Source organism: Vanellus vanellus (assembly GCF_965231255.1).
Source record: "Vanellus vanellus genome assembly, chromosome: 1".
Classification (NCBI taxonomy): domain Eukaryota; kingdom Metazoa; phylum Chordata; class Aves; order Charadriiformes; family Charadriidae; genus Vanellus; species Vanellus vanellus.
Window position 1 is genome coordinate 58,175,732 of NC_138905.1, and position 26,387 is coordinate 58,202,118.

The 26,387-nt window shown below is 53.8% G+C and overlaps 2 protein-coding genes across 2 annotated transcripts; one reads left to right on the forward strand and one right to left on the reverse strand.

Annotated features, from left to right (window-relative positions):
* Positions 1–33: 33 nt before the first annotated feature.
* Positions 34–4,377, forward strand: LOC309686168 (UPF0193 protein EVG1; the record flags this gene model as incomplete). Its single annotated transcript, XM_082498728.1, has 6 exons — positions 34–178; positions 1,407–1,469; positions 1,862–2,047; positions 2,512–2,646; positions 3,836–3,936; positions 4,240–4,377. The coding sequence occupies 6 exons, from the start codon at positions 34–36 to the stop codon at positions 4,360–4,362; spliced, it is 753 nt and encodes a 250-aa protein (XP_082354854.1). The 3' UTR covers positions 4,363–4,377.
* Positions 4,378–5,286: 909 nt separating this feature from the next.
* Positions 5,287–26,367, reverse strand: MICALL1 (MICAL like 1; the record flags this gene model as incomplete). The annotated part of the gene is made up of 16 exons (XM_082485659.1): positions 5,287–7,160; positions 7,474–7,520; positions 7,833–7,947; positions 8,303–8,376; positions 8,764–8,854; positions 9,212–9,338; positions 9,640–9,774; positions 10,261–10,739; positions 11,075–11,460; positions 12,465–12,528; positions 13,060–13,640; positions 15,981–16,117; positions 16,837–16,940; positions 18,060–18,201; positions 20,066–20,114; positions 26,222–26,367. The coding sequence occupies 16 exons, from the start codon at positions 26,365–26,367 to the stop codon at positions 7,039–7,041; spliced, it is 2,799 nt and encodes a 932-aa protein (XP_082341785.1). The 3' UTR covers positions 5,287–7,038.
* Between the last annotated feature and the right edge of the window lie 20 nt (positions 26,368–26,387).

Below are 26,387 nucleotides of genomic sequence, written 5' to 3' on the forward strand. Positions count from 1 at the left end.
CCTCCGTTACATCCCGGGGCGCCGCTCGTCGCTATGGAGACGTCGGAGCGCCGCGGCGTGATGTCAGCGCCCACGGCGGTCGGGCCCGGCGGGACCCCGGCGGCGGCGGGGGGAGGCGGCGGCGGGCGCGCCGCCGGGCCAGCCCGGTACAGCCCGGGGACCCGGGAGCTGCTGAGAGGTAACGGGGGAGCGGGGCGGGGGCCGGGATCGGCTGCTCGGCCGCCCCGTATCCCCCGCATCGGCGGAGCGCCGGGATCCGGCGGCCGCTGCAGGGAGGAGCCGCCTTCCCCCGTCCTCCCCCGCCACCTTCTGCTCCCCTGAAGTGAAGCGTCCTACCGCCGTTCCCCCACCGGGGCGGGAGCGGGGGAACCAGAGAGCCCGGCACCTGGGTCGAGTCTTCCGAAGCTGCATCTTCCCCTTTGGGTTGTGAGGGGGAAATCAGTCCCGGGGGTGTTCCCCAGCCCGGCCTCGCTGGGCGGGATGGGGAGCATGGAGCCCCCTTGGGCTGCCATCTTCACCCACACATCATGGATGTGATGGGTGGACTGTTTGGTGGATGAGGAATTGGTTGGATGGTCACATCCAGAGGGTAGTGGTCAACAGCTCCTTGTCCAGGTAGAGATGGGTGACAAGTAGTGTTCCTCACAGGTGCGTTCTGGGACCAGTACTGTTTATTATCTTCATTGATAACATAGTGGGATCAAGTGCGCCCTCAGCAAGTTTGCGGATGACACCAAGCTGAATGGTGCTTTTGACATGCCTGAGGGACAGGATGCTGTCCGGAGGGACCTGGACAAGCTTGAGAAGTGGGCCCGTGTGAACCTCATGAGGTTCAACAAGGCCAAGTGCAGGGTTCTGCACCTGGGTCGGGGTGACCGCCAGCATCGACACAGGCTGGGGGATGAAGGCATTGAGAGCAGCCCTGCTGAGAAGGACTTGGGGGTACTGGTGGATGAAAAGCTGGACATGAGCTAGCAATGAGCACTTGCAGCCCAGAAGGCCAATTGTATCCTGAGCTGCATCAAAAGTAGTATGGCCAGCAGGGCGAGGGAGGGGATTCTGCCCCTCTACTCCGCTCTGGCGAGACCCCACCTGGAGTACTGCATCCATCTCTGGAATCCTGAACACAGGGAAGACATGGACCTGTTGGAACGGGTTCAGAGGAGGGCCACAAAAATGATTAGAGGGGCTGGAGCACCTCTCCTGTGAAGAAAGGCTGAGACAGTTGGGGTTATTCAGCCTGGACAAAGCTCCAGGGAGACCTTATTGTGGCCTTTCAGTACTTCAGAGCTCTGAGCAACCTGATCTAGTTGAAGATGTCTCTGCTTATTGCCAGGGATGTTGGACTATATGACCTTTAAAGGTCCTTTCCAACCCAAACTATTCTATGATTCTATGTTTTTCAGCAATGATGGAGGAGTCAAAGCTGACACGTTTCCAGAGGCGATACCTGATGGACTGCGTGAAACGTGAGTGACAGCCCTCTCACTCTCCTGCCCACTGCTGTACTGTGGTGAAGAGCTTTTGCTGCTCACTGTGAGATGGGGTCAGTTGGCCACAGCCTGCTTGGATGGGCACGTGCTTCGAAACAGCAGCACAGCTGCTGCTGACACGCGGGGATGTACAGGGCGAGGTGTCTCCAAGGGTCATCCAGGGAACAAGACACAATGGCGTGACTTGAACCACAGTCTGTATCATGTCAGCATGCACCAACAACCGGGGTGAGACATCTGTGGCACCCAGGGTCTTCACTCGTGGTGCTACGGTGGATCAACTGGCAAATCTGCTGGCGGTAGCCCGGGGCCATCCATCCAGGCTCCTCTCTGTCTGACTTTACTGTTGTTCTCGGTTTGTTCCTAAGGAGGAGATACCCTGCCCCTCCAGTGCCGCCCCACATCCAGTAAAGAGCCAGCGCCTGCAGTGCCTGCTTTCTCCCCACCGGTTTGTCAGCCAAGCAGGCTTTCGGCTAAACCACATCTCCGACCTGCCAAGGTCTGCCAGGCAGGAGATGCCTACACCCGAGAAAAATTCAAGCCACAGGCAAGGCGTAAGTGGACAAACACCGCTAATAAATAAATGATGCTGCCCAGTCCCTCTTTTCCCCTTCCGTCCATCCCCTGTCTGCAATCTCCACAGCAGCAGGGTGTATCTTAATTGCTCTTTGTCCTCACGGTTTCTGTCTTCAAAGATGCTTTAAAATGGATCTCTGAGAGAACATCTGCTGTAAGTGCTCACTGGCTTCCGCTTGCTTGCTAGGGGGGGTGATAGGTGATAGTCCTTGCATAAGAAGGGGGCACTACACAATTTTCTAGCTTATAAATGTGAATCAAACCTCTGATGTCAGTTTGGTTGGCTCTGTACACCTGTGTGTTATTTGCGCGGTTCAGTCTGGGGATGGGCTGTCATTAATGTAACGCTTCCTCTGGCATCATTAGCAGGGAAGCGGTGTGGCCATGCTCCTCCCTGAGGAGACAGGCTGATAATAATTTATTTCCCCCTTGGCATCCATAGGAGATTTGGAAAAGGAGAAGCAAAGGCTCCAAAACATCCTAGCGACAGGGAAGGATGTGGTGGAGTGCAACGTGAAGCAGACGCTGGTTCAGACAAAGGAAGAGGAGATACCTGAGCCTGACCGGTTTGAAGAACGTACGTCTTTACGTATCCTGGAGGAAGACAGGCGGGAAGCCTGGGAAGTCGGCTGCCTCCGAGGGCTGGGGTGGCACGCCATGTTGCCGGTAACCCGAAGCCCATTGTGGATGAGGCACAAAGCCCAGTTTCCAAGAGAAAGGACTTGCTGCTGTGACACTTGTGATCCAGCCATCCTCGCAGAGGTTTGCTGGCAGATTCAAGCTCCCTGGGCTGCCCGCACAAAATTAACTCTGCTGGCAGGGGAATACCCTAGGGACGCGCAGGGTGACCTGGGCAGGAAGCCCAGGTACTGCGTGTCCTTTTTCCAGCCAGCATAACTCAACATAGACTAGGACGCTTGCCAGCCTGACCATGGTTTTGGCTGTTTTTTTTCCATTCCAAGATCAGAGCAGTTACGCTAGCAAAGCTTAAATGTTGAGCAGAATTTTAAGCAGTGATGGCCTTTGGCCTGCAGAGTATTCTGGGATGGCAAACCCCTGCCTAATAGCTTTCTGTGCTTGAATCTTCAATGTGTGTGTGTGTACACCCCAGCTAGCCCTTCTCTAGCCGGGGCAGCACACAAAGATGGACAACGCTAGAATAACATGTAAAGAAGGAGTGTTTTGGTCCCTGCTGCAGGGAAGCCAGTACAGCTGGCTTCAGACATGCTTTCTACCCTCTGAAACTTGTCGCAAGCTGAGCGTTGTCCTTGACACATCTGAAATATCCACGTACTTTGTACTGTGGCAAGATTTGGACCAGCTGGCTGCAGGTCTGTGCTGCAAAGCGGCAGCTAATGTTCTGTGCCTGTGCTGGTCCTGGGAGCGGAGATGGTTGTGGTCACTAGCTGCTGCGTGTCAGCTAATGAACCTCAACGGCTTTAAGCAGGTTTTGTCACCATCCACAAACTAGTTAAATTGACCTTAAGCAACAGAGAATTGTCTGTACAAAGAAAACTAGAAAGTTACCTTTCCTGCAAGGTGGGGAGCTGTAAGAAGATGGGCAGGGGGGACATTTCCCATTGCATAAGGGACTACTGAGGTATTTTGATGATGTGCAAGACAAGTGTTACAGCAGACATCACCCTTCCTTTGGCAGGACCAGTTCAAGCAGAGCTGGGAAGTTGTGGGTTCAGATCTAGATAGAAATGTGTTTTCTTGCCTTTTGGCTGCATCCTGTTTCCACAGTGTTTTCTCTTATCTGTCAGTGGTGAATGAAGTTCAGGAGAGGAAGGAGTTCCTGGCAGAGATGGAAGCTCTAGGACAGGGCAAGAAGTATCAAAGGATTATCCTCACTGAGATCTCACAGGTATGTGAGGGTCCTGGCAGCATTGGCTGTACAGTGTGTGGAGGGAATCCCTAGTGTCAGAAACCTTAAAGCAGAATCTCCTCCGATAACCTGAGCAGGGAAGTAAGGAGAGAACTGGGTGTTCCCCTTCATGGCACGGGACAGGAGTGAATTTGGGGAATAGAGGTTTTCAGCCCTTCTTTCCATCTCTGCGTGTAACTTAATCAGGGAAACAGAAGCTTTATTCTTGTGGTTTGCAAAAGAAGAAAAAAAAAAAGCTGCCAGCATCTTCCCCACTCAGCCCTTTCCCTTTGTACTTTGCAGAAAATGCGTGAAATGGAGATCATTGACAAGAAGAGAAGTGCAGAAATGAGAGAGATCATGACAAAAAACTTCCCTAGTGGGAATTCTTTTTTCCCTGGTGGGAAATCTGATCCCCACCACTAGGCCAAGGGAAAAAACACAAGTGCAATTTTACCTACCTCTTCTTCCCAAACTCTCCGCATCAGAGTCTCAAGAGCTGGTCTGTGTCTGTGCCCGAAGAGGGGGCAGCACCACCTGTTGCCTAAAGCCGGAAGGCAGGAGCAATTTGTACATAACTGGTAACAAGAAAGCTGTTGTAAAATCCTACTCATGCACTGGATCCCTTCTTGCTCAATGATATTAAAGAGATGCAAACACAGAGCAGCGGCAACCAAAACACGACAAAGCAGTCTCCTTTTGCCTATGCAATGCCTCAGAGTACAGCAATCCACCGATAAAATGTCACTCCTTTCCATCCACCCAGCGGTGGAGGTTTCTCGTGACAGTACGATGTCAACACACGTGTTGTGACCCACGTCTATGACCTGCTCCTGTCCCCACAACTCTGGGAATGGCTGTTCTGGCAGACAGTGGGGAGGAAGATGCAGCCGCCTGGCCTTGTGCAAGCACGAGCCTCCGGCACTACTGCAGGTCAGCGTGATTGTATGCATCAGCAAACTTCTGGGCAGCAGCTGAACTGAGTAGGCGCTCAGGAACACAGCTGCGCTGAGGAGGGAGAAGGGATTTCAGCCCAGTGCCTGCTGCTTTTTGCTGTGGTTTTTGGTTCCTGAAAGCACGGTATGCAGAAGAGCCATCAGCTTCCCACACAGCCTGGAAATGGCTGTTTGTTCACCTCATGCATAACCCCCACCTCTGTCCTCCTGAAGGCTGGAGCATGATGCCCTGCTATTCCTGCGTAAATCCCAGCATTAAGCCCGCCTCCCAGTTTCCTTAAGTTTCTGTCATCTGCTTCTTAGTAATACTCATCAGCCGCTCCCCAAAGCCAGGTAGCATACCCTGTCCCCAGGAAAGCAAGACTGCACAAAGGAATCAGAAACCTAAGCCGCATTTGGTCTTTAAATCCATTGTTTCTTTTATTTCTGTTCAGGTGAATGGAAGTCACGGAGTTAGTACAGTATAATTTACAAATCAGAGTTCTGAGTGGGCATGAGGCCAAGGGGTGTCAGGCTGCAGCGATCCCGATGGCCTTTGGCAACAGTGATGTGACAGCAGGCTCTAAAGCAGATTTGTTTCTCCTTGGAGAAAAGTTGTGCTTTGGGATCTCCCCTCTCCTACCACCGCTCCTCATCAGCCTGCTGGGGTACGGCAAGAGCAAGATGGTGTCACCAGCACGGGGCTGAGCTTGCCACCTCCCAGCCACAGGGACCATGCTGGGATGGAGGAGGGGCTTGGGTCCCTCAGGTTTTGGGAAATAAGAATCCCTTTCCAGAATGCTATGCCAGCCACCTTGCAAGGCACGGCTCTGAGAGTGTTTTGGCTAAAGCCTATTGGGTTTTTAGAAGGGACTGCAGCAGCTTGGGGCTGGTTATGTCTAATTTGCTAACGGGAAGGCATGACAAACAGCTGACCAACCAGACACCCATGAAACTCTTAATTCAGACTGATCCAACAAGTCAATAAATAACTCCTTGCCTTGGAGGAGAAGGCAGGAAACAAAAATGGAAGGAAGAAGGGATGGTGGGAAGAACACCGCCTCCTCTCATTCCCTCCTCCATTGTACACACACGCGCACACACACGACAAATAAAATAAGGGGTTTAAAAAGTTTTAGGGTGGGTTTAAATTCATCTAGTAAAGGAGGTGTAAAAAATAAACAGCCAACCCCTGCACACTTTTAAAGTATACATAGATGAAGCTGGGCAAAGGTCAGTTGTGACTGTGCCTCTCTCCCCAGCCGCGCAAGGGTGGCAGTGCTAAGCAGGGGCACAAGCTTAGTGCCCCTTGCTGGCACTGAGTCAGTCTTGAGCTCTTCTGCCCTTGCCTGTAAAAGGAATGTTCCTCCATCCCCCTGAAGGCGATGTTTAGCAGCAGTGGGGGGTAAGATGTCCTGAGTAGGGAGAGTGAGCTACATCCTAGCAGCTGTACACCATCCCCCGGGGTCCTCTCAGCCCTGTAACAGAGCCCACCCAGCCCTGGCACTTGAGGGAGGGGACAGCTCAAAATAAATAGGGCACCAGTTATTTTTTTGGCTATGGCTCTACAGCCTTGTGATGCGGGAGTGTTTTCTTAACATTTTAGTTTAGGCCAGTAAAACCCAAAGAATCTTGATTCTAATGCCAGAGTTTTCTCCTGAAGTTAAAAATGGGACAGGAAGGGGACAAGAACGGGCAGGCAGGGAGGGATAGGCAGGCCCAGTCCCCTCCTGGTAGAGGTCGGAGGCACGTGGAACTGTCACAGTTAGAGCGGGAGAAGGGACAGGGGGCAGTTAGTGCAAGTTTTCCCACAAACACCAAACTCCTTGGCTTGCTTCTCAGTTAATAACAAGAACACGCAATGGGGTAACACATCTGAGAAGCAAATCCATCTTCTCCCTGCCTCGTTAGCAAGGCTTCACGGAGGGGATGATCAGGTTCCTCTGCAGCCTTGGGAAGGGGAGCACTTTGGTCGGACGCCCCCACTCTGGGCAGAGGGCTGGCATCTCCCTGGGGCGGCAGCTCCAGTGCCTGGGGAGGGAGCTGGGAGAGAGGCAAGGGGAGTGGAGGGAGACAAGCCCCCCCTCCTGGCAGGCATCCCAGCCAGCTGCAGAGAGGCCAGGGCAGTCGGGCAGCACATCCCTCCCACTGCTGGTGTTCCCCTGCTCTAGCTTTTCTCCTTGGGCGACTTGCTCTTGGAGTCATGCTTGTTGCCCAGCAGCTTAAGCACCTTCATGGGCTTGAATTTGCCTTTCTTCTTGCTCTCGGTCTCCGTCTCCTTGTGAAATTCTGGGGTTGCAAAGGGAGGTTGTTACTGCGGTATGCTGATGGTTGTACACACACACATACACGCACAACAGGGGCAATGCTGAGAGCCGTGAATCAAAGCCCTCCACTGTAAGCACACTTCTTTCTGAGATAACGGGGTGCTCAGCACAACTGTGCCCCAAGCTTTAACAACCCTAAAGGAAAGGCTCTAGAGTCTACAGAGAATAGATTCAATCTCTCTTCCTGCACACAATTTCACGAATGGCTTATGCTGCCCCTCGCTGGGGTCAGCAGTGAAAACATCACTCCAAAAAACTTCCTGGTTGTTTCTTACCTTTCCTTTTAATCATGGCTTCCAACATTTTATCCTCCTCCTCTTCTCTGAAAGAAAGAATGGTAAATAGGTCAGCAATTCAGCCCTGAAAACAGCTGCTGTATTGTTTAAGGCTAGAGAACCTCCTACTTATAAGCCGCAGAGGGGTAGATCCATCACTGTCTTGTGAGCACTTGCTACCAGCAGGATAAATCCCACGTGCTGCAAGTCTTTCCCACACAAGGCATTCAAATAGACAAGAATCGGGAAGCCTGGGAAAGACATCAGCAACAGGGACATCTTGGGACACCCCCATAAGACACTGCGTGGTGTTGAGTCACTTCTCTCCTCCAGCCCACCCCACCCCACTCCTCACTCACCTCTGCCGGTCCTCATCCAGGCAGTTCACAATAGCATTCCTCTGCTCAATGATGGTCACCAGCTCCTGCATCAGCACCTTCTCCCTCCCTCGGTCCTCATCGGTCCAGTCTTTCTCTACCCAGCCGAACCCCAAGAAAGGACAGGCAATTAAGTGTCTGAAGGTGCTTTGAAATTCAGAGCTTTGGGGCAGAAATCCTCTAGCACGATCCCCTGCTACCCTGCCATGCTGCAGGGCCGGTTGGGCTAGCAGTGCTGCAGAGGGAGAGCCCTGTAGGTGGCATCCCATGGGGACAAAAGGAGCACATCCCTGCACAAGACTGGGGCATGCAATGAGATGGGGCAGCAGGTCTAAAGCTGGCTGCACTGGCATTCCTAAAGATCTGTCTCTTCACCTGAGACCCACCTAGACAGAGGGAAGATGACACCCAGGGGAAAAATTGAGGTAACTGCACCCAGAGTGATGCTCTACCTGGCTTGTTGAGGAGGCAACGTAGTTCATACTCCACATCCGACTGCCGCTGCTCAAGGTTCTGCTGCTTGAAGCTGCAAGGGAAGGGGGCACTGCCAGGAACCACTGCAAGGCTCCAGAGAGGCAGAATATCATCCCAAGGTATGGGGTGAGCTCAGAAAGAACAACCGAGATGCTGGTCTCATTCTGTAGAGCCAAAAGGCCAGAGAGCCACGTGCCAGCAGGGACCAGCCCTGGCAGCTCAAGGCCTTCCTGGAGGAGATGCTGCAGGGGCTCTGGTGACTTGCACTGGGTTAGTTCTGAGTGTGTCTGGATACATTTCTCTGCTTGCCCTCTTTCCCTCCCTTCTCCAGGCAAGGAGGCCGTGCGAGGCTCTCCCCTGGAAGCACTATTTCAGGAGAACTGAGACAGGGCTCCCCACAAGGGCTTCAGTGCCTCCCCACACGCTTGCACACACTTACATGTAGATGAGCTCTGATTCGTGGCGCACCAGCATGTGCTTCTCATGGATGAGTTTGAACCAGTCCACCAGCAGGCTGTCCTCAGGGCTGTCTGCCAAGCAAATGGGCGATTCAGAGCCATCCCCAGCCCTGCAGGATCCCATCACCCCGCAGCAGGATGGGCTCTTCCAAGCCAGGAGAAAGGCATGGAGCTAGAGAAAACCTGACCTCAGCCTGTTCCTGAGCCCCAGAGAGACCTTATCTCTTCTCCCATCTGTTTCCACTCTAGGGATATCTCCATGTCCAGGGTATGGCAGTGACTGTTCTTGGAGCCCAGCACAGCTCCTTGTGCTCTTCCAACCCCAGCAGCAGCAGGGAGGAAGTCACCACTGCTATCTACTTGGCTGCACACAGGGTAGACATAGAGTTCTGTCCTGCTCCACACCCACAGACAGCCCACCCCACATACCATTCTCAGTGCTGCGAAGTTTTTCCTCCAAGGCCACCCCACGGTGCTCCAGCTGGTCCAGCTGGTGCTCGATGGCATCCATCTCCCCATAGATGTCTTCCTCGGGAATGTACTGATCTGTCTGCACCTGGCAAACAACAAGGCAGAGACTTTCATCAACCCTTCAGTTGCCAGGGGTAACCCTAAGGCTGGTCAACACTAACAGGGACAAGGGGCACAACAGAACACTCTACATAAGCATGGATCCAAAATCCCCACCTTGCTCTGGAGCAAAGGGAGACCATGGTGCTGCCATCAACAGGGTCTAGCCTGGACACCGTCCTCCTCCTCACCCACACATGCATCAGCAGGGTGCGCGTATACAGTTATGGCCCTGGGGGACAGTACAGGGCTGGCTTTTGCCCCCCTGCTCCTGAGAGCCCTTTTACCTTGCGTTTGATCAGTGGGAAGCCGTGACCCGGTGCAGGAGGACGCACTGGCTTGGAGCCTTTGGGAGGTTTCTTTGCAGAGGGAGAGGCGGCAGGTGATGGCTTCCGGTTGAAGGGGTTCTCTTTGCAGGAAGACTGGAGTTGGGGGACAAAAGAAGATACATGAGGGTCCAGGAAAGGGAAGGGATATAGCATCCCAACAGCAGGGACTGCACAGACAGGGCAGCCCTAGGGTTTGTCCTGCCCCACACCCTCTTAGAGGTGGAACACAGCTCTGATCTCCACCAGCAGCCTAGCCATAAGGCAAAAAGACAGCCATGCTCCTGTTTGGCATCAGTTCCCCAGCTTCTCTCTAACAAGCCTGCTGAAATATTTTCCTTCACAGTTCCCTTCCTATTTCCTCTAACCACACAATATTCTGCCTCTTCTCTAGCACGGTGGGGCAGGCAGAATACAAGCAGAGCCACCATTTAATGAGCTCATGCCTGAGGCTTGCTTCAGGGGGTCACACACCAAACCTACCTAAAGGGCAAGCCTGGACTCATGATTCCCACTGTGACCAAGTGATGGATGGGGAATTAAAGCCTCCTGATCTGTATGGGAGGCAGGTCACCATCTCACCTTCAGCTGTGGCTTGGGTGAGGAGGGGGTCTTAGGGCTCCCAGCACCCCCATCTGAAGCCAAGAGGATAGGTGTAGGGCTACCACCAGCAGGAGGCCTGGGCGGCAGCCGGCTTGGGCTGGTTCTCAAGCTGCTGGTGGAGATGCTCCTGCTGGCATGTAGGGTGCTGGGCTGCACCTCCCCACTGAAGCTGGCCAGCTCGCTGGAGGAGGAGAAGGAGGAGTTGGTGGAGAGGCTGGCTGGGGCAGCAGGGCTTTCATTGGAGGAGACACTGGCCAGCGGTGTGTCAGTGGTAGAGGTCTTGGTGGCTGTTGGCGTGTGGACAGTGGGCTCAGAAGAGCTTTTGGGAACTGAGGCCTCATCGGCGTCACCCAGCACCTTGGCTGAACTCTCAGAGTTGATGCTCTCGAGGCTGAGGGCTGGAGATGGGGTGGAGGATGATGGCTCGGAGTGCGACAGCCTGGAGATAGGGTGGTGGGCTGCAAAGCAAAGGGAGAGCTTAGGGAGGAAGGGGGGGGCAGCCAGGAGAAAAGGGGAGAATGGTATATACTGGGGGCAGCTGTGAGTGCAAAGGGAACCAGTGTCTGTCTCTCTTCAGAGAGGACAGATGGGACTCTCCAGAGAAAAGGTCTGGTCTGCAAACGCTGTGCTCCAGTGGGTAGAGAGGACATGGCTAACACAAGTCCCAGCACAACCATACCTGCGTAAAGGCCTGGGATGCCAGGGTGATGCAGAGGCGCCCTGGGAAGGGGGAGCCTTCAAGGGGCCACACAGGGGTCATGGAGGAGGGATAAGGGGGTGGGGGGAAGCTCACCTAGTGGGGAAGCACTGGGGGCTCGTGGAGCTGTCCGCTTCTTCGCCTTTGGGCTGCTGGTGGGAGTGATGCCGTACCAGGGGTGGAGAGGCTTGGCAGCCGTCTCACTCTGCTCCTGCTCAGGCGTGCTCTTTTGGGCAGCAGCACTCTCCTCTTCCTCCTCGTCCTCCTCCTCAAAGGGGTTGTATGGTTTGGGGTCTGTGACATCGGACCTGTTCTCCTCACTCCTGGCTTTCTCCACCGCCTCCCCATCCTCCTCCTCTGAAGTCCTGCTTGGAGTCTCATGGCTGCTGCCCGGGGGAGGAGGGGGAGCTGGCTTCTTCTTGGGCTCTGCTTGTACTAAGGCCATCCACGGTGGGTCCTTGGCTCTTGCAGCAGCTCCAGCACTGGGAGAAGAGAGATAGAGGTGGCAGTGAGCAGAGACAAGCCAAGAGGGTGATGGACAGGAGAGGGACTTAGCCCTCAGGTGAAAGGATGGATGGAGCAGGATGTCTCCCATGCAGAAGCAGCTTTCTCATTTGGTGGCTCTAGTCTTTGCCAGACACAAAATGTCTTGTTCTCTGCGGGCAAACCTACAGGCCCGAGGGAAGCATAGCCTGCCTGACTCACCTGCTGGGCCCAGCGTTCTGGTTTCTGAATATTACAGCCTCCATCTGCTCCCCAGGCTGTGCATGGAGGGGGAACTGACAACAGATATCTGCCCTCTGTGGTCACTCTCCCTTCCTACACTTCAGAGGGCTGTCTGTCACTTTACTGCCAGAGTGTCCCAGGGACAGACCCCTCCTTGCTAACTCCCGCAGCAGAAAGCACCGCTGCTCCTTTGGGGGCACAGCTCATGGCAAGCCCCCACCACGGCTCAGTGGATCACTGTTCATCAGGAAAGCGGCTGTCACTTGCTGCACACACCCACTTTTTGGTCATTGTGAATGTGGGGCGCTTGTGCAACCTCTGTCCCATGAGCAGGCAAGAATGAACCAATGCCAGCGGGCTGGGTAGGAGCCCAGACCGTGTAAAGGTTGCAGCCAGACATTCACAATGTCCCTGCACCGGACCCTTCCTGGGACAAACCCTCCATAAGGCAGACAAGTGTCCCCTTCTCAGCACCCAGAAGCAGGTCCATTTCAGAAGGGCCTTGGCAGTCTGCATGTGCCACAAAAAAAAAAACCTTTCTGAATCCCCCAAAACTCTTTACAAACCCTAAGAGACAAAGACCCTGGGAGGTATGGACAAATACTGTCAGCCTGACTGTACTGGGCTGGCACCCGTCAGGTAAAGGAAGGGACCTGATCATAGCCTATGTTCTCCAAAGGGCTGATGGAGGTGGGAGAGGAGACCACAGCTGAGCCATCCCCACAGCCCCGCCTGGTGACCTGTGAACAGAAGGACCTACCGATCAGAAGAGCAGGGTCTCCCTCGGGGTTTTGGGACAGGGGGGCTGGTTTCAGGTACCCTACCTAGAAAGACACAGGGTCAGACTGTCACAACAACAAAAGGACATGAAGAAAGAGGTTAAATCAACATGAGGCACTTCTTATGCACCTCCCTGCGGAAGGCTGGCTGTTTCCACTCTCTGAAGACCTCATGGCATTTCTCCCACAGTCAGTGCAGTCAATTGACCCCAAACATCCCTCCCTTGCCTTTTTCTCCCCACCCCACCCCTGAAGCTGCACCTGGAGAACTAACCTGCCCTTCTGTCCCCAAACTTGTGAACTGCCCTAGCACTGCCACCCTTCCTCCATGCTGGCAGCATCCCCCCGAGAGCTCCAGAGAAATACAAGGGAGCAGGCAGGTGTGAAACCTAGCGCTGCTCTTCCCGCTATGGGGATGGCTGGCAATCAAGGGCTTGGTGTCCAAGCCAGAGATTTATTTGGAGGCAGAAGGGTGTCAGGCTGCAGAGAAGGAGCAAAACTAATCTAACCTGCAGCCAACCACCTCGGCTACCGCGGAGGTGGAGGGTAACTCCTGCCACCGCTGTGCTCTCTTACCGTTCACCATGCCAGGCCCATATTCGCTGCCATCGCCCTGCAGAGCAGACCGGGGCCGGGGGACAGGGTGAGAGGTTGGAGGGGAGAGGGCTGATGCATCGGTGGCTCTCCTTGGGGCAGGCGTGGGCCGTGTTTCTCTGAGCTGTCCATCCAGTGAGCTTGCTTTGTCCTGGTTTAGCACTGTGGGCTTGCTGGGAAGGGGAGGTCTGGGGGGAGTTTGAGAGACGGGTGCCCCGCTGCCTGCATGGGCAAGGGGCATCACTGTCTCTGCTTTGCTGGGCATGCTGTCCTTCTCTGCTGGGCTGGCTGGCCCCTCCGCAGGCATACGTGTCTCTGCCATGGTCTCCAGGAAGTCACCGTCATCTTTCCCCACTTCCACTCCTGTGGGGAGGGCGTCCTCACCCCTGCTGCCAGACTCAGTTTCAGTTCTTAGCTCTGGCAACTGTCGGTCTGGGCTGGGCCTCCTCTCTGCCTTTCCACTCATGGCCAATTTACCACGATGTTGTGTGCAGACGAAAGTCCCTGCCTCCGACCCAGGCTTGTATGATCCCGGGAGCAGCGTGCTGGAGCACTCCTTACACCTGCCAATGAGAAGAGAGAGCCCTGTGAGATGGGGGACACCACCCTGCCCCTCAGGGAAGGCAACGCACTTGGGAGATCTCTGCAGGTCCATGGAGTTAGTTCCCACCCCTGCTACTAAATCCTAGCACGGTCACAGGGAAGTCATTCTGGAAGGAGAGGAACAGAAAAACGTCACCGTGCCACTGTATGAACCCATGGGGAGTTCACAACTCAAATCATGTGCACATTTGGGTTCCTCCTTCAGCTCATAAAGGATTTAATAAACGTGGAAGGGCAACAGCTGGTATTGGGACATGGCATGGTTTCCAGACCTGGAAAAGTAGAAACCCACAGTTTTCCTGGAAAAGATGCAGCTGGTGGAGGACAGGAGAGAGAGCTATGAAATCACTGGTGGTGCTGGGAGGGGGAAAAGGGATCAACCGTTCACAGACATGAAACAGGGAGTATCAACTGCAATTAGGGAGCAGCCAGTTCAGAATTGGCACAGGGAAGCTATGGGCTGCCTTATGGGGGCCAAGGGTCCAGGCAGGTTAAAGAACATTCAGACACATTTGTGGAGGGAAAAACTAAAAAACACCACACACCCCCCCAGACTCTGAGTATTAAATAAAATTATGCCGCTTTGAACTCAGGAAATCCCTACACTGGAGGCTTGAAGGGCAGACAGGAGAAGCAGCATACGAGCCTTGCCTGGTCTCACACTCACCCTCACTGGTGCTGACCATGGCCCCCACCAAGGTAACAACATTTGGCTGGAAGGATGAGGGAATTACTCAGTAAAGCCATTCTTACAGTCTGCCTTGCCTTTTGAAACTGGGCTAATAGCTTCCCCGTCCTTCACTGTTTGCCACATCTCCTTGGATCATCCACTCTTACCCCCACTGAGTCTTTGAATCTTCCCTAATGAAGCCCTCCAGGCACAAGCGTAATGCACAGCACTGGCAACCAAGTCAGCCCTTTTCCACCTGGGAAGGGAGGCGGATAGCATACGTGAAAGAGAGCCAACGGCAAGGGTCTGATCAAGCACTCCCAAGAAAACCAAGCTTGTTCCTTCTTGTCTGAAGACCTGGCACTCGCAGCAGCTGGCTGCCCTACACTGCAAGCAGGTAATTTTGGTGAGGAATTCTGCTCTGGGTGTCCAGGTGACTGGGATTCCCTTTGAAATGTAGAGCAGAAGTGTGAGGGCACAGGGGCTCTAGAGAGAAGGGGTGGCAAGTTTGGACATGGGGAGAAAGAGGTTTGTTTTGGTTTTATCTCCGTCAACCCACAGAGAGCACTGCCACAGGACATTCCTGACCAAACAGCGCCCATGAATCAGTGGAGGGGAGTGGGGAGAATAAAAACAAGAAAAGCATAAGGAGGCAAAACACTCAGCATAAAATTACAGGGATGTCACTGCTCAGTCTGAAGGGCCATGAGCTGTGCCAAGGCAGACACGGCACCTCTCCTATTCCTGGCCCGTGAACAATGCTGCACCTGCACCCCAAAGCTCCTGCTTTTGCCACAGCTGCAGATGAGAAACTTGATGGGCCCCAGCTCAGCTCCCCTCCTGCAACGCTGTTTCTATGACACATTCCCAGCTGGCTTAGGCAGGAACTGTTTATACAGGTGAATGAGACCTCCCAGATCTTCCCAGTGGCTCAATATTTCTGTCCTCAGATGCCAGCTGCCCGCTTGCCAGCTCTTGTCCTGTGACCCACAGGAGAGATCTCATCTTTTCATCATCAGAGCAGGGAAAGCAAAGTGAAATGACTTCACAGGTGCTGCAGGTAAGAACCTGCACCCAGGGAGTAACCACAGAGCTGCTGACGTCTAATCCCTCATTCCTCAGTTTGGTAACAGTCTGCAGCTCTCCACATGCTCCCCTTAGAGCTCAGCACTACCGCGGGCAGCGTGAGAGCCTGTATATCCTGTTGAGGATGTGGAGTGTAGGTGGAAGAAGGTCTGTAGGATGATGTCCTGGCTTAGACCTCATTGGAAGGTGGTGGTGGGGGTTCTGGGTAGGCAGGCGGTACAGAGGCAGAGTATCCTGTTTTACGGAGATGGGAGAAGCACAAGGGGCTGGGATCCCCAATCGGGCAAGTGGGAAAGCACAAGAGAGTAGGGGAGGCAGGGAGAAAGGGAGGCAAGCAGCACAGGGCTGGACACAAGGGGCTAGTCAGACCTCTGGGACAGGGGGCTGGCAGGCAAACAGACCCTCTTCAGCAACATTTTGGGCACTATCATTGACGCTCCGTGTTGCCCAAGGACACGGACATACAAAGATGGGATGTGGATGGCCACAGATCTCCAGTTTGCTGAGGAGAGTGACCACCCCACCAGGCCTGGCCAGGACATACCTAAAGCACTGGCGGTGGTAGAGCTTGCCTTCGGCCAGGTAGCGCTGGACCAGATGGACGTGCTGCTGGCAGGCTGCGCAGGTACTGCTGAGCGTGGTGCGCTGGGACTGCTCTGACGGGTCTGAGGGGACATCGTCCTGAGGCACAACACATGGGGAGCTCAGGATGGGGGCCACGAGCTGCTCCCCAGCCCATGGCTCTTCCAAGAGCAGCTGCTCCCTGCGCAAGGCCATCACTGAGTGCTTGTGGCACAGCTCAGGGGATGACAAAGCACAGAACAGCTGCCCCCGAAGTCCAGGCACAGGCAGGCTGTCTCTTCCCAAATTAGAAGGGGCCACTCCCAAAGCTGCCTTGCCCCTACGTAGGGCTGAAGGGCTGTGGAAAGGACTAATCTAAATCACAGGCAGCAGGGACCTGCGAGAGAAACCCCCTCTCTTTGGAAAATGTGCCATCCTAGACATCTGCTAAAACCTGAAATAAAGGGCCAAGAAAGAAAAAGTCATCTTTTCTGCTCTTCTAATCCCACGTTCCTTCTCTTTCCTCACATACAGGGTTATCCTCCCATAGGAAGGAGGGTGCTTGTGCCCTGGGTGGCTCAAGGAACCATCTGACACTAATCCATCCAACTTCTTGCCTGCCACAGACAAATTTCAGTCCACAGACTCCTAGAGAGAAATCACTCTCTCAGCTGGGCCGCCCAAAGCACCAAAATCCCAAACAGCCCTCCCATCTCAAAATACATAGGTAGTCCCCTGCAAAGATCCATCCCGCTGTGAGGGACTCTCTCCCATCTCCTCACCCGCAGCGCAAGGAGCACCACGGCCTCAGGCTGGCTTTGAATCGAGAAATTAGGTACCTGTGGTGCCAGGGAACTCTCGACCGCAGCCACGGGCTTCTTTTGGGACAGCAGAGGAGGTGAAGAGGCAGCAGCTGAGCGCTTCATAGGCGGAGGGACTCTGGCTGGAGGCAGAAGGCAAGGAGGATCAGGCACCGAGAGGAGCAGTGACTCACACCACCCGTGTGGGGGAAGGGGAGGGGAAAAAAAAAAAAAAAAAAGAAAAGTCTAGCCTTGTGACACAGGACGGGAATTGCCGCTCCCGACACTTCAGTGCCTATTTTAGGTGGAAGAGACAAACACAATCTAATAATGGGTTGGCTACGAGGCTGCCAGAGAGCCTGACCCTGCTGTGGATCCCCTTCTGTGGCCCAGGGACACCAGCCTCCTACGGTGATTTGATTTACTCATCACATGCTGCTTGGCTTCCATGTAACCAACTCCCTAAGCAATGCTTCAAGCCCAGAGCTGCTGATGTATTGTTGTGACCCACTGGGCCCCAGGGCTTCCAGGCTGTCAGCATGTCTTCGAAACATCCCCTGCCTATTAGGGATGGCTCTCACAAGCCAGTCCCCAGCAGGAGTCCTTGGCTGGGAGGCCAGCGTCCCTGGAGAAGTATACACACGTGGACGAGATTTATATGACGCTGTGGCTGGAGAGCGGAGCAGAGGAGACCTGGAGCCCTCATCTCCACCCAGGAGGGATGTCCTGGAAGAGCTGCCTCAGAGCAGCACTCGGCTCAGGTTGCAGTTGCAAGGACAGATGAGCTGACTTGATACACTCCACTCTGGCCCCCCTCCCTGTCCTCCAGTCGCTTTACACTCACCGATGTGATAAAAATTAGCTGTGGTAGGCAGGTTACCTATCTAGCTTTCTCCCATTTTAGTGGGTTAAAGCAGATCACAAAGGGGTCTGGATGAGCACCAGGGGTGGTGGCCCAACCCAAGCAGCAGGAATGCAGCACAGAGGGAGGAGAAACGAGGCGTTCCTCTTTCCGCAGCCTGAGCTGTTAAATCACTCCCCACCTCTTGTGAAACCTCATCCTACTCCACGCAATGTTCCAGGCCTTCCTCACCAGCACCAGCAAGAACCAGTACAGGCAGGTACTACCCACTTCTCTCCCCTTCCCCACAAACACATACGGCTCCCATTTGCAATAGGAAGGAGGAAGCACAAGGTAATGCTGGGTTTCCTGTACTCAAGCTGGGGCAAACTGGAAGCCACATGGGTGGGAGGACACTCACCTTGGCTGGGGTTGTTGAAATGGTTGTAATACTGAGACACATAAGTCATGATGCTGAGGCAGTCGGGGACTTTCATGGAGACCATGTCATTGGGATCTAACAGGGCTGGGATGCCCAGCTCCCGCTCCGCCAACTCAAAGGCCTGCAGGAACAGCAGAGAGAGAGAAGAAAGGAGAGAAAACTGATGCTCTCTGAAAAATAACAGAGAAATAAAGTTGGAAAGGGCCTGGGAAAGGTTAAGTAGTAAGCCTATAGCATCCCTGATGGACAGAGGCTCCCAGACATTCCGCTTGACTGGAAAGGTGGCATCAGAAGCAAGGGAACAAGCTGCTGCAGCTACCCTTTCTAAGTTATTTCAGCTGCCTGTGCCCCTGCAACTCCCACAGGTCTTGGCATTTGGCTGCTGCATTGGGACAGGGAAGGTAACTCTCAAGAGGTCTCAGTTTTCACTGGAAGAATACCCAGTATTTTTTCAACCCATGAAACAGGCACACCACCAGTGCCTTCACGCAAGAGCCAGGCACAGAGCTGGCACCACGAGGGGCTGAGGACTGGTGGATAATTCCAGCAATGCAGCCAAATACCAGCTTTATTGAGCAGTAGCTGTGGCCACCCCAAGTGCTCACCCCACAGAAACACTGACCCTGCCCATCCTTTCAGGCTCTGAGGTGCCATGTTGTCCCCTCCCACCATTAACATAGCCGTCTCTGTTCAACAGCCAGCAGCCTGCCAGGCACAAGCCACTTCAGTGCTTTTCTGTGTCTCAGCGAACAGAAATGACAAAGACATTGTGATAAGAAGCACATAGCTCCTACAACTGCATATATGACTACTTAGAAGGAAGTAGAGAAGGAAGAAAATAACTGTTTGAAAGCTTCCCACTTAGTGGTGTATGTGGATTACTGGTTATACACCAGACATCCGACTGTTGTGCCGAGGGCAGCATAACCACAGTGATCTCTGAGGGAGAGGGGATGCAAGACTACGGCAGGGACTGAAGAGAAAGCAAGTCAGAAGGGGATGGGAGTGGTGTGGGCACTGAATGGTGAGGTACCATGTACAGGGTGTGGGTAAAGACTGAAGGTGCCTGGTCTCTGGGGCACATGATGCTGTGCAGGGTGTAGGATCTAAATAAAAAGGAATGGAGAAATAAAAGAAAACGGATATCTGCAGTAACTGGGGGTGTAAAATGCCCACTGTGGACACCCAGCTCGGCTCAGCCCAGCTTTAAGCTGGTTCTCTGCACTGAGTTTTGCTGGTCACAAGACTGCAAGCATCAGGGAGCGATGAGAGACCCCAGCTTAGGCAAGAAACCTGTTGCATGGCTCTCGAATGGGAAGATAGCTGCTAATGGCTGAAAGGGGCCACTTGGTCTAGGAAAGGGCATGGCCAGGACCCTATTGGACAGCCCTAATCCCCAAAACCCAAATGACCTAGTTCAACTCGTCTTGGGAAGGTGATGGCCCATGTCTCTCCACAGACTATCAAATGGAACCTGTGACAATTAGGTCTTTCTCTCAGCAAAATAACAAGGTTATTGCTGTTCTGTCCTGCCCCTAGCACCTGGTGTTGGCCATCTTCCCATTCTCCACTGCCTACTTCTGCTGTTGGCTCCAGCTGTCCCAAGCAGGTGGGGAACGTTGCAGACCAGCCAAGGTCCAGCACGACCTTCCTCTCTGCTTATGCTTGGAGTAAACCTAGCTTCCTGCTTCCATTGCCTGCAAGTTTAGAACAGCTGAGGTCAAGAAGATGTTGCACCATTTTAATCTTCACCTGAGATGTTGTCTTGGCAACTATCAGGATAAGCATCTTATCTTATCTTCAGTCCAGGCTGGAAGCTGATGTTTCAGATTCCCTTATGTTTCCAGAGAAGCTCCTGCCTGTTACAAACACAGATTTTTCTCACCCCCTCACCACCATCATGAAGTCCACCCGCACTTCATGACCTCCATCAAATCATTCTAATGTCCCTTCTTCCTTTTCTGTACAGCATAAAGGGGACTTACCAAGCGGTTATTCTCATAGACATCATCCTTGGAGAGGGAATCAAAGTCTCTGAAATGAGAAAGCACAAAAATGCCACATGAGATGCAGAGGAAGAGTGCCCCAATGCCACCACATGCGGGTTCTCAGGACAGCCAACCTTCCTCGGGCATTACAGCTCAACATAAAAGACCCTAGATAGACAAAACCTTGGCAAACCGGATTTCAGCTTGAAAAGGGACAAAGAACCCAAAAGGAAATTGCAATTAAAAAAAGAAAGCAAGTCCCAAATGGGTGGTGGCCAGGAAATTAAAATGTCATTCTCGTCTCTCGTTACCTGCTTGTTCTGTCCTCATGGTTAAAGGCTGCAGAAATACCAGGGCCATGTTCCAATTAGCACCACACACCACTGCACGAAAGGGTGCACATCGCCCCAAACTTGTCTCTCCAAGGCCACTAGCACAACAGCAGGAGGAGGACAGGGAAGCAGTTTCCCCACCTCAAGAGAAAGAGCGGCCTGTGCTACATCTCTCCCTCCTGTGAGGGTCCTTAGACAAACCGCCCGGCACCACCTCAAGGGATTTGAGGTCACCCCAGGATTTGGGGTGACACAGAAGGTCTTAAACTGCACTTCTGTCCTCACTTGCCTCCCAACACTCACAGTACACAGCAAACCACCCTTGGCCACAGCCTTTACAGCGAGGCAGCTTGCCGAATGCAAGGTGATCGGGGCACAGTGAGGAACCCCAGCAGCCCCAAGCCGGGCACGTTGTGGCATTTCATTTGTTCCCCTGGATCCCCTTGGGGGATCGAATCAGCCCGGCCACAGGGACTGACTAGTTGCGTTCATTAGAGGAACTGAGGGTAGAGGGTTAAGGCGGTCCTCAGGTTTTCAATAGAGGGGGAGAAATACAGGAAGGAGTTAGTTATGCCTTTTGCATGTGCGCGTGGGTATAATGTGTGAAAACAGCATCATGCTAAACTGATTACAGCCCCTTCCTGCCAAGGATCTCAGCTGTGTTACCAAAAAAACCCTCATGCAGCAGCTTGGTGTGCCTGTGAACTGGATTCACAGAGAAGGACGCAGCCCTGAGAGGTTTAGGGTCAGGTGAAGCCACCCCAATGGTCCAGAGAGAGGTGCCAAAGTTTGGGAGACCGACCCAGAGAGACAATTCAGATTAGGGGGGGAGAGTGCCCTCCATAAAAAAAAGTGCTGTGCAGGAATTGGGCGAGATGGTGAATCCTCATCCATGCACCCATGGAGAGGGGCTATGGGAGCCTCCCTTCCTCCATCCCCCTTCGGGTTTTATTGCCCTTTCCTGTAACACCAAGCCAATTCACCCCGGTGCCACATAGCAGGGCAACCAGCCCCTTCTGGAAGCCCCTCGGGCGCCTTTCCTGATGCTGCAGAGGAAGTCTGTGATGAGCTCAGGAAGATTTTCCCAGCTGCCTGTGACACCATAAAACCACACTTCCTCCGTTCAAAAGCAAGAGGCTGCTGGTGCCGTTTCCTCCCGGATAAATGAAACTGCAGCCGCTCGCTGCTGCGGGAGCGAATGCGGCAGATACAGGAAGACGGGCCAGACGTTCGGCTCTGTGTTTAGCATCTTTCTGAAAGCTCATGCAAATACATGCACAGAACTCGACCTGTTCAAAATACCGCAACTTTTCCCTCCCTACAAGCTGGTGAGAAAAGGCTTCAGCCGTAGCTTTCGCTTTGATGTGAAAACTGCCTTTTTTGTATTTATGACTAGCTTCCACTGGGAGATGCTTTTTCCCTGCCTAGAGAACTCCTTTAACCTTGCTTTTTTTTTTTTTCTTCCTTTTAAAGAAAATGCCAGCTTGGGAACACAGGAGAAGCAATGACAGCAAAGTTATACATCAACTGCCCTCTAAACATTCATGACCTTCATTTTGAATGCCTTCGCTTTCAGGATATGGGAGTGGTGCAGCTGGAAGCTCAAAAACTCCTTGGTGGCCTGGGCTGGGATAGTACTTTTTGACAGACAAAACATCACGTCCATTCCACTCTGCTCCAGCAAACCTAAGCCTTTTTAGTAAACCAAGGCAAATCTGCCTGGGAAAGTGGATGTCAGTAGAGAAGACGCGAAGCTCAAGAGGTAACAAGGGGGCTACCAAGCAGCAAGGGAATACAAGGCGATTTTTTCCACTAATGCAGAATCACAGACTCTCAGCTTTTACCCGAGGAATTGAAGTCCATCAGTACAAGGCCCTGGGGACCACAGTTTATTCAGTTCCTCTCTGCTGCATTTTCCAGCTCTCTTTCCAAACAAGCTGAGCAGGACCTTGAAGGTCTCCATCACCCCCGACATAAGCACTCCCAATGCGCCACTCTGTTGCGCAGCATCCCCACGGCTCGGGGCACATTCCCTGTACCAGCGTGCAAGGAGACATGCCTCTCGGGCACGGGGGAAAGTCACCCCAGACATATCCCCTTCCTCTCTATAAACTGCCTCCTCCGCAGAAAGACCAGAACTTGCCATCCCACAGCTCCGTGACATGTCACGTTATTTCCTTGTCCTGATCTCAGCAGCCTTTCATCCAGCCCTGCTCAGGCTCCTCTCCTGACAACATACCAGTCCAAAGGATGGGATGTAAGAATAGGCGAGACTCTGGCTATCCCAGTCGAACAACTGTCTTGACTCAGCAAACCCCAGCGTCGTAGCATATCCTGGAGTAATATTTCCATGCAAATAACATCCCAAGCGCTTACCTAATTAGATACATACAGAGCCACTAAGCACTCCGGGGTTTAGGGCAGCTGCCAGGGAGCACAGCAGGCCCAGGGAAGGGGGAAGGGTGCGCCATACAGCTGAAACCAGAGCAAATTCCTGGATTCCTCAAATATAAATCATGAGCACTTTAATCGCAGTGCCGCATAATAAGCCCTTCAGCTTTCCAGGTCTTGTCAGGGAAATGCAGGCAGTACATGGGAAGGAACAAATAAGATTTGTGATCCTGCCTGTAACCGAACCCACGGCTCCAGGAACACAAAATCGTGTTTCTAATGCACGGCTCTCATCTCCTGTTTTCCTCAAGCCTCCATGTCTCAGCACTTGAAAAGGCACGTGCCATGCTCTCTTATTCTTCTCGCCCCTGGACGCCAAGAACTTGCCCTGGGCTCCAGGGAGGCTGCACAGCTTGGGACGCTGAAAGATGCTTTTTGCTTCACTAAGCTGCAGCAAATGCCTTGTAAACACTAATGTTGTGCTTTAGATTTCTAGAGCACTAAGCAAACAAACTCATTAATCCCCACGGTCCACTGTCAAGTTGGTCTGGATGCTTCCAGCTTAACTGACAAAGGAAAAGAAGAGATTAAATGTCTTGCCTCGAGATCACACAGCGCAGTCAGAGGCTAAATCGAGGTTTCCCCGGCTGGGAGAGAGAGCCAGTGGAACCAAGCGAGGTGTGTACAGTAGCAGAGCTAGAGTCAGGGACTTTCAGCTTCATGGTTCAACACACAGCTCCTGGAGATATGCACCTCATCCTTGGTGGTGAGTTCAAGACACCTTTAGCTGGATTCAGCAGACACTGGGTACTTCCAGTCGACTTCTTTCAGAAAACAAACCTTCCAGTGATTCCAAGAGATCTGCAGGAGCTGCTCTGAAACTCACCAGGGGAGCATTGCTCTGATGCCACCTGCCCTATCCCAAGGCAATTGTGTTCAAATCAGGGGTCACGTGGAAAACTGTCCTCAGCCTCACTTACCCGTATGGCCTTTCATGACAGCCTACCCCAGCGTGTCACCTACCAGCACAGCAGCACAACAGGGACACATCTGGGCAGGGTCAGACAACCAGGACAGACCAACAGCCACCACAGCAGCAGAAGAGGATCAAGGTGCCAGAAGAGCTGTGCCGCACAGGCAGAGAAAAGAGCTCCAGCTCAGCTCTTGTATGGATGTGCTCGTTCCCCCCTTCTGCGGCCCAAGGGGAAGCCAGCAGGAAGCGGGGAAGCAGCTGAGTACAGAGGAACTTCAGCCTTCGGGGAGCAGCGGAGCCATCTCACACAGGCCAGGAGAGCCCCGCACAAAGGAAGACCACCCAAGGTCAGCAATGTACTCGCAGATCCCTGCCAAGTCCCATTACTGGGCTGACTGAAAGCACTTTAGAAGAAAAGAAGGGCAACCACTTTTCCTCTGCCGTCAGGAGATTTACTGCCTCTGATCCGATCTTCCCACTTCCAAATTGGGACAGACTGAAGAAGCTGGAATCAGATGAAATGATGCTACTCTCCTGACTGCCCTCTGAAAATCCTTCTACAACATGCCATGTCCTTGTAAGGCCCTGGGCTTCGTCTCCACAATACAGCTCGTGCGGAGGACCTGTGAAGCATTTAGTTAGGACATCTGCCAGGAGCAGATTTAAGCCCACTGACAACTTCAGAGCAGCGGCTGCTGCTTAATGGGATGGTAAATACGGTTAATGGGAAAGCATCAGGTGGTTTTAGTGGTGCTGATTACAAGCTTTTGCTGAACTTCTGTTTTGCAGTTCCCAGTTGCTGTGCCACTCACCAAAAAAAAAAAAAAAAAAATTAAGAAATTCAGAAACACGGGAGTTGCTGGTGTTCCTGTCCTTAATTTGCCTCTTCCCCCTCCAGCAGCCTTGCAACCAGGAGAGTTTTCAGAGGCTCTATCCCAGCTACACCAAACCGGAGCTGATGGGACACAAGACCACTCAGCTCCCTCAAGACCCAGAGCGATGCAAAGCCACCGTACATCTCAGTGGCTCCTGAAAGCCATGCTTAGGGTTTTGTGGTACTCACCTGAAACACATCAGGCAGAATTTCGGTTTCTAGCCTACCTGTTCAGCTTCTGCTTGTAAGAACCTGGGGCCGTTTTGCCCTCTCATGGGCACCACAGCTCCACAACAGTGTCACTGTCAACCCTCTGCCTGCTAGAGATGATAGCATTTTTGTTACTGTCGTGACAAAAGGCTGTCCCAGGGCCAGCTCATAAAAGAGGATTTGGTCAATTCAGGCAACTTCAGAGGAAGAACCAACAGCCCCAGAGCAGAATGCGACAGGGGATACAACCACCGGGCTTTGCTGACAGCGCGTGTGCGCCAGAGGCACGGCAAGGTGGGGCGATGGCTACCTGCATTGCAAGGGCTACCAAAGATTAGAGCAGATGGGAGGCGGATTCCCAGCAGCGCCAGGGCACGCAGGGTTACGGCGGCAGGTCGAGGCAGATTCCTTCCAGCTGCTCAGCCAGTTTCTCCAGCCTGACACTGTGCCCCAAAGCAATCCTAAATCACCATCTGCCTCTTGAAGCTCATAGTCCCTCTTCAGAGCCGCCCTGCTAAAGGGAGGTGGACAGAGGGAACTCAGCTCCAAGCCATGTGCCGGGGAAGGCCAGCAAGGCTTGATATCCCTGATGGTATCTGCTACCTTCTGCTTCCACTGTGGCATCCACAGCAAACAAGCTGGAAGCAAATGCAAGAAGCAACATGGTCCACGGCGTCTGGCAGCTGGGAACGTCCCTGTGCCAGGCAGGACTCTGGTCCTGGGGAAGTGGGAATGTCCACCTCTCACGGAGGCGAAACACCCCCAACGCCCAGCTGCCAGCCCCGTGTCTCCACCCCGGCAGGCGCCTCTCCCAGGGGGTTGTATGGCAGCACACTAGCTCCAGGCCAGACTTAGCCTACCTCCGTGCTCTCCTCGGCCTTAAACCACACAACTCCTGCTAACCCTGACCTTGACAAGTGTCCGAGCCCGGGTCAGAAGGTCGCTCACTGAAACGTGGCATCCTTCATCCCGGTACCCAATTATTTCGGAAAGCGACGGAGCCACAGCTGTGGCCTCTGCCCCTGAACCCCCCCCACGTCCGCGCACAGGGAGACTCTGTCCCTCCCTGCCAGCCAGCCAGGAGCAGTTCCCTACGGCGCCTCCATCTCCCCCAGCTCCCTGCGAATCCCCCCCCACCCGCCGCCCGGGAGAACGGCAAAGGGGGCACGGACGGTGCAGCCCCTCCACATCGGGGCTCCCGGCGCCCACCGTGCCCCAAACCTCCGGGCTCCCCCTCCTCCTCGTCCTCCTGCCCCCAGCGACCGCGGGCCGGAGCCGTGCCCCGCGGCGGCCCGTCCGGAGCGGCGGGCGAGGCGAAGCGAGGCGAGGCCGGTGCCGCGCGGCCTGCAACCCGCCACCGCCGCCACACTCACAGGAGGTCAGGCCGGTGCCGGTGGAGGATAGCGCAGAAGGCCAGGCCGTCGCGGAAGGAGGCGCTGAGGTCGCGGATCTCCACGCCGCGGTACCCCTCGCACTGCCGGCGGCACCAGGCTTGCAGGGCGCCCCGCGGGCCCGACATGGGGGCGGCCGCTCCGACTG